Here is a 14341-nt window from a genome sequence, read left to right on the forward strand (position 1 = left end):
TTGATCCATCAGTTCTGGAGACATACCATTAGCACTTTTATTTGAAGACCTTTTTAATGGGTGCTCCAGTGATACTCTCACCTAATGTGAGCTCACGTTTTTTTCGGTCAGGTTGAAGGATGTTTTGGGGCTTTATGACTTGTAAGGATGCTAAGGGATGTAATGGGTTGAAGACAAATGGGAGAGTGTAGGAAGGACTGCTGATTGTTTTTAGACATCAATCCTAGCAAATGAAGAGCATGAATCCTCAGTTGTAAAGGGGGGTATTGGACCACAGGTGGAGTTGGTTTTGAACTGTTACTACTTGAGAATTGAATGCAGTGATAAATAAACCCCCTTTCCTCTCACCTGGGTGTAGTAAGTGTAAGGATCTCATGTTGCTCTTTCATTCTCTGAAGTAGCTTAATCCAATGACATTACTGTGGCTGTAAAAGCAGATACTTTGAAACTGTAATCCTTGCTTTGGGCTTCACTCCTCTGGTATCTCTTTGTCAGGTTATTCAGCCTTGATGCTTCAGTTTCTTTTTTTGTAAAAGTTTGAAATTAATACCTTTCCTACCTCATAGAGTGTTCTAGGTTTACTAGTTGGCACGTAGTGTTCTCAAGATGTGTAGCTGAATGAAAGAATTTGTGACGTTTGAGTGTTTGTGTTTGCGCAGAGAGGTCACAGTCATAAGCATACTCTCAAGAATGTTTTGATTTTTTTTACATGTGTCTCTGTACAAGCCTAATGTAATAGAATATAGGTTTTAAAATACTGTAATAATAATTTAAAAATAATTTGTACTGCTAAATGAAGGCTTTGTATTTTTTCTTATTTTCTATGGTGAACATCTGAGCACAAAGGCATGATTTTCCTGTTTTATTACTATTGCTCTTTTTACTGTGACCCTTGATCAACTGTAATTATGCTTTAAATTAATGTTCCTGTCCATGCAGTGGGCCTGATTTGTCATGGCTTGCACAGACCTCTGTTTCTATACACAGTGAGTAAAAGAAAGCTGCCAATTTTGTTTGAGAGCATTTTTAGAAATGCCCTACAAAAACGTAGCATTGTAAACAAGTGACATGGCTATGGAGAATCAGGTCTAGTAAAAGCTGGACGTAGCATTCATACTATTCTTTGCAGATAAACCTGAACTATAACTTCCGTTGTTATTTTTACCTAGGAACTGTGAGGATGTGTTATCAGCTGAAGACTGTGAAATGTTATACCAGTTTGTTTATACCACACACCGTCCACTTGCAGTAGCAGCTGGGGAATTCCTTTATAAAAGGTATCTCTGCCTGCCTACTTCTTGCATGTTCTCATTTGTTTCGGAATTAAGGTGGATTTATTTAAGGGGGACATTAAGCATTCATTTTACTGCTGAAAGTGCTGAATCAGAAGAAGAAAGCTGTCTGGGGGTAACTGCATGTTTCCATGCACAGCCCTGGCACAATAGCATGAGAAAAGCAGCAAGACTAACACGGAGAATATGAAACTACTAACTGATCCACAAATGCCATACTATGTTGAGAGCATGCCCTCTTTCTTTCCACTTTCTTTTCTTGTTGCTTTGCTTCTTACAAGCTAATCTGTCACCTGGCATCTGTGGTTTTCCACAGCTTTGGTGATTAATCACAAAAATGGCCTCCTCCCTTTGGAAGTTGCCTTAAACTTTGAATAATGAGAGAGGCAGCAGATTAAAAAGCCCTCCCAATTTTCTGTCAGGTTAATGAAGTACAGGGTTTATCTTCCCCAGGAGTAACTCTTATAAATGGGCAACAATGGTTGCATGAAATGAATGGAGTTGGTGAGCTAAAAGAGAAGAGATAAATATTCTGACTCTACAGCTGAGAGAAATAATTTTGCCTTACAAAAAGGATTTAAAAAAAATATTTTGGCAAGAATTTTGTGGGGAAAAATTCAGAAATAATAATTGTGTTTCCACACATGCATAATCCCCTCCTAGTTGTCTTTTCCTATCTAGCCGAATTGTTGACATTCTTGAGTTTGTGGAGCCAAGTCCAGCAGAAAGACAAATGGAGATAAATTTCTGTTTTGACAAGTCTGCTCTCACATCTGCTAGACTTAGTCTTTTGTGTTGGTCCTAATATTCTCTCATAAATCAGGTGTTTTTCATCTTAGAACTCTGCTGCTTTTTATCATCAAAGTGATTTGCGCTAATAACTTTACTTTTTCTTCTCAGCTGGCCAGTGCAGTTTGGTCACCTTGACCCTGTAAACCTCATCCTTGTGTTTGTTTGCCCAGTTCTTCTCTCCAGCACTTCTACCAGTATAGAAATGTTCATTCTAGTGTCCTAGAGATGTTAGTGACACTCTCCTTTCCCCTGGTCATACTGTTAAAAGTTTTAGTGTAAATGCTTACGCTTTCCACCCCCACTGCCCCTACTTCTTGGTTTGCACAAAATCTCCTCAATGTCTGCATATTTTAACTTAGGTTACTTAGTTGGCATAAATTATACCAGCAGAAGCACTTCCTGAAAGTATAAGCTTTTACTGATGTTTAATAATGTGGTCCAGCTCTTAAATCCAAGACTTTTGGGCCTTGCAGTAACCTGGGGGGATGGCTTTCCTGTAGTTATTTTGAGATTAGCACTTTTCACGAGCAGTACAGTCACAGCCATTGTGGAGAAAGGGGAAAATGGAAATTGAAGTGTCATACTGTGCTTCATACTGCAGACAGAAAAGGAAGAACAGATTTTCCACTGTATTTATGAAGCTAATTGCCTCTTATAAATACAAGATACTGTGCTTTCTTTAAGAAGGTGCAGTTCCAAGATGTACTGTGATGTGAATAATGGCTGTATAGTAATATCTCATCTCTGTTGCTAAGGTTTAAATTTGGCCTGGAGCAAACCCCTTTGCAAGCATGAGCAAATGCCTACCTTGTTATATGATCAGTTCTGTGGAATCTGCATCTATTGTCCAGAAAGCTGGCAGGGTACCTGTGAAATTATCAGAAATAGTCTCTGCATCACAAGGGTAGCAGATCTCTCATAATGGAAAACTATCAACTCTCTTTTCCTTTCATCTGGTAAAAAAGTCTAATATTATTTGGGGTAAATAAGTAGACACTTAGGAGGAATACAGTTTGTGGGATCTTGACAGAATCAGTGTTACATGAGTATACTCCAAATGAGTATAAGGAGAATGTGGCAGAACTGGACTAACTTCCTTTTCTGTTGGCAGGCTGCTTATTTCTGAGGGAGATGAAGTTCAACCCAAAGGAGGAAGAGAGTTTGGGGCAAGTACTGACCAGTTGAAAAGATTAATACACTTTTTCCTGGAGAGTGAGGTGAGGAGAATAGACCCTGCAGTAAGCATTTGAAATCCAGCATTGCATATTAAATTAAGTATTGGCTTCCTTTTGAAAGCAATTTCTGGTGGTGAGCTCTGAAATGTTTGGTGTTTGGAATGTTTTTGCTCTCTAGGTTAAGTTTTTAATTAAGACATTTCTGTTCTGTATTAAAACTAATTTACAACTATGCTAATGGAGAGAATCAGTGCTGAAGCAGTTTCTGAAAACAATCTGAAAGACCAATGCCACTGAGTGAGGGTTTTTTGATCTGTGTCCATGTCTTTCTGCAGGTGTGTATGCCTTATTGTACTGTGGCTTCATGCTCCATTATCAGCTTATGTGCTGTACTTCACTATTTAGCTTTTGCAGTGGTGCAGGCCTGTGTCTGGCCAAAGTGTCTCAGGCACAGCAGTTTTGAATCTTTCTGCAAAGAATTTAATCAATAACTCGTTTCTAGTCCTATGACTGGGTTTTTAGGTGTTATGATCAGCAATATAAGAGCAATACAGAAGTTAGTTTTAAGGAGATTATTTAAGTTACAAAGGAAAGGTATCCTAGAAAGAGAAAATATTTTTCCTGCTTTTCCTGCTTTTTTTTCCCCCACTTTCCTTCTTTGTATCAGATTGAAGACATGTTTAAATATTGATTAGCCTCAAACAAAATATGTTAGAATAGTCTGTGTGAATATATGTGTGAATGACGAAGCTTTGTCATTGGAAAAAGGGAGAGGAACATATGAAACTGTATTTCTTTTGTTGATGTGTTTACTTCTGTAAGCTTATGTTTTTAATCCCTAGCTACACAAACACGTTGCATACCTTATAGACAGCTTATGGGACTGGGCAGGCAAATTTCTGAAGGACTGGGAGTGCATGACAACTCTTCTATTAAAAAATGCTGAAGAAGATGGAGAAGGTGGGTAAGCAGAGAGCTTTGTTGTTTCTGAATGAATCTCTCCATACTGTTTTTTGAACCTTGCCTTAGCTAGTTTAGGATCATTTCATATTGCTGTACCATTTGATCCCAAATTGTGGTCCCCAAGTGTCACAAAAGCAGATGCAACTCAATGCACTGCCAATGTAATATTTATATCACCACATTTGTTTTATTCAGTATTCTGTATTTATGTAATGTTAGTTTAGAAACAATTGCTCAGATAAATGAGTAGGCTGCTGCTTCATCTTAATTTTTATTTTCTGTGATGCTGAGACTGATTTACTTACAGCACTGAGCGATGCCGAGGAAAGTGCTCTCATTGAAATTATCCTTGCAACGGTTAGAGAAGCAGCTGAAGGTCATCCTCCAGTGGGCAGAGGTGCAGCCAAAAAAGTCAGTGCATCTTAGTCTTATTTATTCTCCTGTAATCACATTCTCTTTGCCTTATGATCTTTGCCAGATAGCATGTTTCTAGTTGGAGATGCATCTTAGGAAATAAAATGGCATATTTTTGTGAAATGACGCAGTGTCTTTTGACCTCTAGATCTTATTAGAAGTGGATGTTGAAGGACATGAGCATTAGAGGAAAGCCACTTGAAGCTTGTTATTAACAAATGATGAGCATTTTATCCATGAGATATAGCTGTACAACGATTTGCATCTATTTTAAGGTTAACAAAGAAAAAAATAAAGCATCTGGTTTTCTCCATGGAAAAGTATCTTTATCTTAGCTTGATATTCTTGAGACAATGCCATATGAGTTAACCTTGGGTTACATGTAAAATTCTACTCAAATCTCAGAGATTTTGCAATTGAAACAAAATGGTTTATTTGCAGATTCTGTCAGTAAAAGAGAAGAAAATACAATTGGAAGATTGTACCAAAATTACTGAACACTTTATTATGGTGCTTCCTCAGCTCTTGGCAAAGGTAACTAACAGCTGCTCTGTGAATGCATGTTAAATATTTCATTAAAATTCCTGCAGTATACTCATATCCTGTTTTTTTCTCTGCAGTATTCAACAGATGCACAAAAAGTGGCAAATCTTCTGCAGATTCCTCAGTATTATGATTTAGATGTTTACAATACAGGACATCAAGAGAAGGTGAATAGCAATTGGGGTAATTGGTTCACGTGGAATGTACTAAATTTATGTGACAATGTCGAGAGTTTGGTGGGATTCGGAACAAGTAGGAGATGGTGGAAATACAAAGAAATGTCTCATACCATAGGGGAAATGGTCTTATTCAGGCTTTAGTTTTTTATTTGAGGCTGTCAAAGAAAAGCCATAGTGCTTGTCAGTTCTGATATGCTGTGACTGGCTCTGGTGGGTGATGGTTTGTGGTTTCGTGTGGTAGGCCTGGCGCTGGGTTTTTTCATTGCTGGGTGGAGAGAGGGTGGGTTATGCTGTGTGTCTAAGTTGGTGTCTCCCAGGAGTTTACTATAGAATAGATTTCATTCTCCTTGAAGGCTGACTCCCAGCTGCTGGGGGATGACAGTAACTGAAAGATAAGAATGGAGATAGTATATCTGCTGATGGGAAAGGCACGGTCAGAAAGGGATAGATGAAATCTTTGAAATAGCTTGATGTATTCTTAAACAGGAATGTTTACAGGGAGGTAATGTTAGGCAAACACGCCTAGGTTAATTTCAGCACGAACTGTTAGCTGGAAGAGAGAGAGTCAGCAGAACAGCAGAAGTTACCTCCTCTCCCTGGGAGTGAAGACCCCAGTTGCTGACATGATCCGAAACATTCTCCATCCTCCACTGCTAAGGGAGACAACTTTCATTGTTTGGAGACACACCTGTTCTTTGGAAAGGCATACTTTATTCCCTGCCTTTTTCTTCATGTAGCGTTAAACACATATTGCTGAAGTAGCATATAAAGCAGTTGCTTCATTCTTTAGGAAGATCTAGAGACATAATAATGAAAAAGAACTATAAACACAGAAAAAAAAGTTGCATCCTCTAATCCTACCCCTCTGCTCCTTAGACTGGCATTTGGTTATAAGACTGCGTCTTGGTTATATGACCTACAGGGATATATGGGCTTAGTGAAATGATTTAAAGCATAAGTGGATTTCTGTACAATTTACCTACAATACCCTTTTATTACCTGCAGCATTTGGATGCTTTGCTGAGAGAGGTAAAAGACATTGTGGCCAAACACTCTGACATGTCTGTCCTCGAGGCTTCCTCCAGGACTTATTATATCCTCTGCAGTGAAGAAATTGGCATTTATAGCCAGGTGGATTGTGCTCGAACTCAACTGATAGATGAGTTGATGGAACAGCTTAACCAGCTACTAGATGGCTTCTGGCAGAAGGTGAGTGTGACTCACTGTGGAGGTAACCAGACTGTTTCATTATGAAAAAAAAAAAGGGGAGACAAAAAATAAAGGGGGTTATGGAACTGTTCTCTGCCTGCTATTTCTGCTTGAAGGGAGCAGAACTTGAAAGATGGGTTTGCACCTCTGGAAAGATTGGTTGTTCATATTTTAATGAAGCAGATATATTTTTGCGGGAATAGAGTGAGGAAAATTATAAACAAAGTAGTCCACACCAGCAACAGGGCATTTTATGTCTTTTGGTAAGCTTTTATTGGACACTGATATTGTAAATTGTGTCAAGCCAAAAAATCCCCTAACCTCAGATTGGAACTACTTTGTTGATCTGTTTCAGTGTGGGATAATGTGTCCTTAGGAGAAACAAAATAAGTTCCAGACCAAATATTCTGGACCTAAGCTCTATAGTTGCTTTATAATTACTCTAGTACTGTGCCAAAGGAACTATGGCAAGATCAGCTACTAAGTGCTGTGTATCTATAGTGATGAGACTGTTCCCAAAAAGGTATGTTTCTGTACTTCTGTATATTTGACTGTACACGAGATGCCCTTTGTACTGTCACTTCGGCTGTATGGGGGAACAAAAAGTAAACAGCAGTCTGTAGTGCAGATTTCATAGCTTTGGGGGTCTTTGAAATAATGACTTTCCCCTTGAAGGAGGATTGCAGAGTCTCCCTCAAAGTTTTTCATTAGGTCTAAAAAGCAGAAACAGCTGGTGGTGATATGAATAGCTTGCTGGCTGAACTGAACAACAGAAGCCTGCAGCTGATCTGATCAACTGTGCCGTCATGAACAGGTGTCATGCCATGGTATGAGAGTTAACACTGGCAGGTTTTTATTGGACACTGGGATATTGTAAAATGTGTCAAGCCAAAAAATCCCCTAACCTCAGATTGGATTAATTTTATTGGCCTTAAATAGAGATCTATGTCAATGTGGTAGAATGTGTACTTATGAGAAACAAGATAAGTGCTAGACCAGGGATTCTTCAACTCCCCCGTAGCGTGATCCGTATCTAAATAAAGAGATTTTTCTCCTGGAACCCCTCCCTTCTAATTCCTGGTTGTATATATCGTCCCCCAGAATCACATAGTATGCTTGTGGAAACTACAGCAATTGCATCTATGGGAAAGTATTTCATATATTTTTAGCTATCTTTGAATGTGATCTGGCAGCTGGAAGCAAGGAAGGTCAGCACCATGCGAACAGTTAGCTTTCTAGAGATCCTTAATAACTGTGTGAAGGACCATGTTAACCTAATTGCTAGTTTTTACTCTGTGTTAGCAATACTGCAGTCTAGGGAGGCTGCCATGGGGTTATTAATGACAGAGATGTTTCCTTATAGAAAATTTCTGTGCGGTTATATTGTTTTGTTTTTACTGTAGAGGAAGACATGAGTAGGGTGGTTAAAGGTGAAGGTACATGGGAGGGCTCAAGGAGAGTGATTCGAGCTTGTGGGTTGGTTGGGAAGAGAACATAGTAGTGCCCTTTCCTTTCTCTGGCTAATTGCTTTGTCTTTCCCAAACTTTCATGATTTAGGAAGGAGAATTTTGTATGGATGCAGGAGCAATTTCCTGGATGAACTCTGCTTTGAGAAGAGTAGCAGCTTTTCATAAGTGAGATGTTTATTTACACAATTTACATTCCTTAAAATGTCGACCTTACACATGCAAATTGAGAATTGCTTTTTGGGTTTAATAGGTTTTTTTGCATAGGAATGAAATGCTCTGTTTCTGCAAAGAGAAGTCTAATGTTGAGTTGTGAATACTCAAGGTTGCAGTGTTAGATCATGAAAACATACTTTTCCACCCTTATAATTAATATTTAGTTGTTTAATGTTATTATTCTACATTATCTGAAGTCAAAAATAGGATACATTTAACCTGTTTGGTCAGGTGAGACTCCATTTCTTGCTTAGTGTATCATTATAATTACTTTTTCACTTACAGTGCCCATGATCTCACCAAATGGAATCTGTATGACAAGACTTTAAGGTTCCTGGTGTTTGAAATGGAACATGGGAGTTTGCCTGTTCTGGTGAGTTGTTAATATTTAACAGTGAAAGAGGTTTTTCTTGATGAAAGCACAAAAAATTAGAAAATATTAAATAATCTTATATATCAATGTCCTATGAGGCAGGAAGATACTGTTTCCATTTCTCAATCCTGGACACTGAGGCTGTCTTTGGTATAACATTATTGTGATCTGTAAATTCATGCCTTTATATTAATTTATTTTGAAGATTGTCCAGAACTGTGATAATCATCTGGCATCTGGATTGATCTTTTGTCATGTTCAGTACTTCTAATGATTGCACTGTTTCATTTTCAGTACATATGAAATTGTTGGGACTGTGAGGACCCCTTTTTAGGTTGCATGTAACCAGAAATTGGAATACTTTGGACCTGTTGCTTACATGTTGACTCTTGGTGTAATGGTTTGTAATTACCAGTTGTCTCAATGGCAGCCTTTTGGTTGTCTGATTGCCTCAACTCAAGCGTTGTCTGTGCCAAGATGGAGTTCTATATTCTAGGATTACAAGGTGAAATACTCTAGGAGTTCTTTCCCTGTTTTCAGGAGAGAAATGAAAGGGTTTTTTGAGAAAAGGTGAAATTTAGTTGAGTAGAGAGAGCCTGCAGCCGGTAGGTAGGGTGGATTCCTTTAGATGGAGCATCGGAGCACCAAGATTTGGCTTCTGCTCAGAATTGCTCTCTGGAGTAGTCCTGCCTTTCATCAAAGACTGCAGAGAAATCATGAGAAGCTAAGCTGAAGTTAACCTCTGTGAACACACTTTTGGTATGTGGGTTACTTTCCTTGAACTCATCAAGATGTCAAAGAAGTTCTGCAGAAGCAGCACCTTAGTAATGAAGTGTCTCAGGGGGCAGTGTTTGCTTGTATGTAAACCTATTATGTTAATTTTAAGGGACAGTTGAGAAATGGTCGTGCAAGCAGCATGCAGAATGTCAGGGTTGAATGCTTTGTTTAGTCCTAAACGTTTTGCTGTTGAGCCTTTCATGTAAATAAAGGACATGTGTTTTTATTTTCAGATTATCCTGCCGGCTCTCCAGTGCACTTATTTTTCTCTCCTGTGGCAACTATCTGCAGTTTCAGAAAATTCTACCAAGGTTGGCTGCTCACGTAACTTTGAAACCCAGAGTTGTGCTTCTGGGAGTTTAAGTTACTTTTCCTGTTCTCAGATTGCCAGAAAAAAACAGGCTTTATAAGAAGATAATTTGTGTGTTTTCTTGAGGAAACCAAATTGTGTTTATGCTTTTTCAGTCCGCAGGAGAATAAGTGAACAACGGTTTACCTCTTTTTTTACTACAAAACATGTGCATCGAATTCCAGGGGCTTGATGGAGATAAAGAACTTGTTTCACTGCCAAACAGTTTGTTGTTTTCTTGTTTTAAGCAACAAAGAATATTCAGTGAAAACTCCAGGAAGTCCTGTTGCTTAGTTGTTTTTTTTTTTTTGCTTCTTTTAATTTACATATTTCTGGCAGAAGGTTGAGGAAAGGGGTAATTTTTCTCCTCAGCTGACAATTTACTTTTGTAATTGATTTTATCAAGTGCCAAACTCTGGCAGGTATTTCAGAAGACAGTCTAGCTTAAGACACCAAAAAGGAAAACTCTATTATGCATTGGTTCACTTGTGAATGTGTACCTATGGGACTGCTCTTCATGGTGATTTCTGACTACACTGAGTGCTGCTCCTTCTGCCATTCTGTCCCCTTCCCTGGTGCTCCTGTGCATACAGGACAGGACGCTGACATGGACATGTGTTTTGTGTGAGAAATGCTAGCTGGGAGATTACCCATTTGGCGACTGATTCACTCTCTATTCCTGTCCCATTCCATTCCTGTGTGGATGTCCACATCTCTCACTGCTCTAGTATGTTCTGACTTTCACTCCAGACACAGTTAGCTTAACTGGTAATGGGGCAGCACATTTTTTAATTTGACCTTTCATACGGGAGCAGATTTTGATTGGAAGCACAATGTGACGGCCCACTCTGCAGGGCCAAGTCTGGATGTTGCCCAAAACCCAACCATTTCCTGAACAGCAGCTCTAGGACTGTTACTTCCCCCTTGCTCCTCCCCCAGCAGTGTTAAGGCAATGTATAACCCCTCCCCTGGTTCTCCTCAGCATGTCCTGGGATGGATCCCCTTTCTTATAAATGTACAGTTGCATAGCATGAAAGCCAGCCCTCTTGTAAGGGCATTCCTCTTACACTGAGAGCTCAAAGCTCAGTGTAGTGCAGCTGGGACCTGGTGGAGGATCAGAAAGTCTTTTGTGTGGCTCTAGGCAAACAATCTCTCATGCTCGATTCAGCTTAGCAAACAGAGGTCTCTTAAGTTTCTGAGTGCCAAAGTTAAACTCCATTCCCTCTGTAGTCAATAGAGAGGGGGAGAAAAACAACTCCAGAAGGCAATGAACACTGAAAATTAGGTGGGATAGACCTGACTCTACTTCCATTGTTACCACTGCTTTAAAAGGATAAGATGAAGTGAATAAGGGAATATGTGCTGCCAACCCTACAGATTGAGAAACAAAGAGTTTGTGACCTGCTGAATACCACTGGCTTCAGCAAGTGTGACAGATGCAGTTGTTCATAACTAGTAAGATGTTGTACCATGAGATGTCAGCTTCTTTCATAATGTTATCAGCTGTGCTATCTTAAATGAATGAGTGGAAGAAAGATGCAACTATTGTTTATTCTGTAATTCTCTGTTGAGTCATAGTCCCATGCATGCTGATCCTTTCACCTTTCCTAAATACATTTTTAGGAGACTCTTTTTCCACTAAGAAGGGAGCTGAGACGTTTCAGTCAGATTTGCACGTGCTTCCTCCAACATAAGGAAAAAGATGTAAGAGAAAAGGTTTGTGTTTCTCTATCACTTAACTAGCATTCATGCTCAGATCTCCTTTTAAGTGCCTGCCATTCTTTTCGTACTGGTGTTTCCTTCTACCGATTTTGCTATGTTTTTGTCTCTTAAAAGAAAAATAACTCTTTAAAAAAACAATCTTTAACTATTTATTTTAAAGAAAAATTAAACTTATGTTAGTTAAATACTAAAAGTTCGTGCTTTAGTCAAGCATAGATCTGTGTCTCCATGGGTCCATCTGCAGAATCAAGGCCTGAATTTGAGTGATAATCATTGTGTTTTCTGATTAGACTGATCAGTGTACTGGTTGCTATTATTGCTTTATTAATGTCTTGCTATGTATGTTACTTAAAAAAATGTAGAAATTGTCCAGTGATTCATGGGTTAAAAGAGAGATATTCCAACATAATGGAGCTCTTCTTCTTTCCCATGGAAGTTTGAAAATCTTTAGGTGGTGTTCATACATGATACTTGTATACACTGCTTCTCCTAAGGTACACATTTTGAAAGGGCTTAGCTGTGGCATTTCACCACAGCTGAGGCAAAGAGAAATCTTTAGTTTACAAGGAAGAAGTGGGATGGAAGCTAGGCTGTGTTTGATGGAGAGGAAAAGTGGAGTTGACATGAAAAGTAACACAGTATCCTTCTTTGGCTTTGTTTGCTTGATACAGGTCTTCATGATACTCTGTGACTGGTTGCTGATTTTGAGTCATCAGGGTTCAAATAATAAGGAAGAAGCAATTGGACTTCTAGGTTACCTTCCTAACACGTCACTTCAGGAAAAACTGTTTTTGTTTATCCGGGAACATGTTTTTGTGGATGAAGAAGAGGAAAGAAAAGGTTAGACATCTTAATCACCAGAGAAACAATCTACCACTTTTGCTATCATTTGTCATCTGCAGTGAATGTATCAGGAAAAGGGGCTGGCCTCTTTTTTTGTCATTGTTGTTTTGTGGGTTGCTTTGGTTTTTTTTCAGGTTGGGCCCCTTTACAGACAAAATGGCTGACCTGTTATTCATTGATCTGTACCATTGATCTGTGGATTAACCATAGGATATAGCTGCCAATTTACTTGTAGGATGAAAAGGGCTGAAGTAATGCAGGGATGGGTGAGAATGTAAAAGTATTTGGTAGACTGACTTTTGTGGTACAGATGATGGTATTAGAGGAAAGCCGTGCAGTGTTGCAGTGTGGCTCTCTCAGTGTGTGGACCCTTTGAAGCCATCAAAATAAAGGATTAGTGGATTTTGATTTTGGGGCTGTGGGGCAGATTTTACAGAATCATAGACTAGTTTGGGTTGGAAGGGACCTTACAGACCACCTGGCATGGGCAGGACACCTTCCATTAGACCAGGTTGCTCAGAGCCCCATCCAACCTGGCCTTGAACAGAGATGGGGCATTCACGAAGTCTCTGGTCAACCTACTGCAGTGCCTTACCATCCTGACAATCAAGATTTTTTCCCTGTATCTAAGGAATAAATCTACCCTCTTTCAGTTAAAAGCCATTCCTTCTTGTCCTATCACTGCATGCCTGTGTACAAAGTCAAACACATTTGGAAGCTGTGTTGAGGTTGTAATTGTGAAGGCTGGTTTCTTTTGGGAGTGTTTTGAAAACAGATTGTTAGTTCATTGTGGTTCTGAGACCAAGTTCAAGTGTCATGCTCTAAAAAATGCTTTTGTTTCCCTAGACCTGACAGAAGAGGAAAAGGATGAAAGTTGCAAACTTGATGACTTGCACAGAAAGCGGAGTCTTCTTGCAGCATATTGCAAGTTAATAGTGTATAATGTGGTAGAGATGACTGCAGCTGCTGAGATCTATAAGTATTATGTGAAGGTAATGTTTTAGATAAAATTGCTTTCCCTGTCAGTGCATTTTAGTTTTTGAAAGTGACTCCAGTGTTTGTGAAAGATGTGGTGTTAATAGCGTTATGGCTCAGAATCCGTATATAATCATAAAAGGGCTATAAAATCAAGCAGGAGTAGGGCAAATCTCTTCCCTTGGCTCCACAAAGTTACCTCACTGCAGACAAAGCAACTGAAAATTGAGCAAAGAATATGTTTGCTCCTCACATTCTCCAGAGAGATCACTGCAAAGAAGCAGTGTATGGTTGGGGAGTGTTCTAGATGTAGAGCTTCTCACACTGAAGCGGTCAGGTTACTTCACACGACTCACACAGAAGTTGGCCTACGTTTCACCTGAGTCCAGGGTTTAAACAATTAGTAGAGCTTCAGCCACTCTGAATTGGGTTTCAGGAGGGCCGAGAACGAAATGGGAAGTTTCCCTGAGTCAACTAACAGAACTTTGGAAATACCTCAATGTGAATCTTGTTCTTTACTTTCTTGGCGGGCACTGGTTAAATACAGAAACCTCTCTTTTTCACTCCCAAAGAGGCTTTGTTCTTTTGTTGTAATTAATACTTAATAATTTCAGTAAAACTTTAATCCTCACATTACTCTTAAAGGAGTATCCCATTGCTTTACGTATGAAATAATGTAAAAAGTCCAGTTTTCATCTTCTAACTTGTGTGTTCGGATATTGGGAGTGTTTTATGAACTTCTTGTGTCCCATGAACAGTCACATGTTTTGTGTACTTCCAGTACTAAAGAAGGGTAATGATAATTCTCATTTGTTTTGTTGCTATTACTAGACCTACAATGATTTTGGAGACATAATTAAAGAACTATTAAGCAAGATGAGACACAATAACAAAATGCAGAGTGCCAAGACACTGATTCTTTGTCTGCAGCAGGTAAGGTTATGATTAAAGTAAGTTACTAGGGGGACTTATAACAGCTGTATTCATAGTGAAGATTTTTACCTACCGTGCCATAATTATTCATAATCATTAGAAAACCTAGTGAAAGAAATT

At 39.0% G+C, this 14341-nt stretch overlaps 1 protein-coding gene across 4 annotated transcripts in view; it reads left to right on the forward strand.

Moving 5' to 3' along the window:
- LOC113990715 (cohesin subunit SA-2-like) overlaps window positions 1–14341 on the forward strand; it is a 58632-nt gene that overhangs the window by 33928 nt on the left and 10363 nt on the right. For all 4 annotated transcript variants that reach the window (XM_039388818.1, XM_027726381.2, XM_027726380.2 and 1 more), the window contains 14 exons: window positions 1170–1277; window positions 3196–3301; window positions 4102–4219; window positions 4530–4633; window positions 5078–5170; window positions 5257–5346; window positions 6364–6567; window positions 8125–8201; window positions 8535–8622; window positions 9633–9710; window positions 11372–11464; window positions 12142–12310; window positions 13160–13305; window positions 14120–14221. In XM_039388818.1, the coding sequence (XP_039244752.1) occupies window positions 1170–1277; window positions 3196–3301; window positions 4102–4219; window positions 4530–4633; window positions 5078–5170; window positions 5257–5346; window positions 6364–6567; window positions 8125–8201; window positions 8535–8622; window positions 9633–9710; window positions 11372–11464; window positions 12142–12310; window positions 13160–13305; window positions 14120–14221 (1576 nt within the window). The remainder of the gene's footprint in view (window positions 1–1169; window positions 1278–3195; window positions 3302–4101; window positions 4220–4529; window positions 4634–5077; window positions 5171–5256; window positions 5347–6363; window positions 6568–8124; window positions 8202–8534; window positions 8623–9632; window positions 9711–11371; window positions 11465–12141; window positions 12311–13159; window positions 13306–14119; window positions 14222–14341) is intronic.

Source organism: Pipra filicauda, unplaced genomic scaffold (genome assembly GCF_003945595.2).
Source record: "Pipra filicauda isolate LSUMZ 115617 unplaced genomic scaffold, ASM394559v2 scaffold68_size4259465_pilon, whole genome shotgun sequence".
In the NCBI taxonomy this organism is placed as follows: domain Eukaryota; kingdom Metazoa; phylum Chordata; class Aves; order Passeriformes; family Pipridae; genus Pipra; species Pipra filicauda.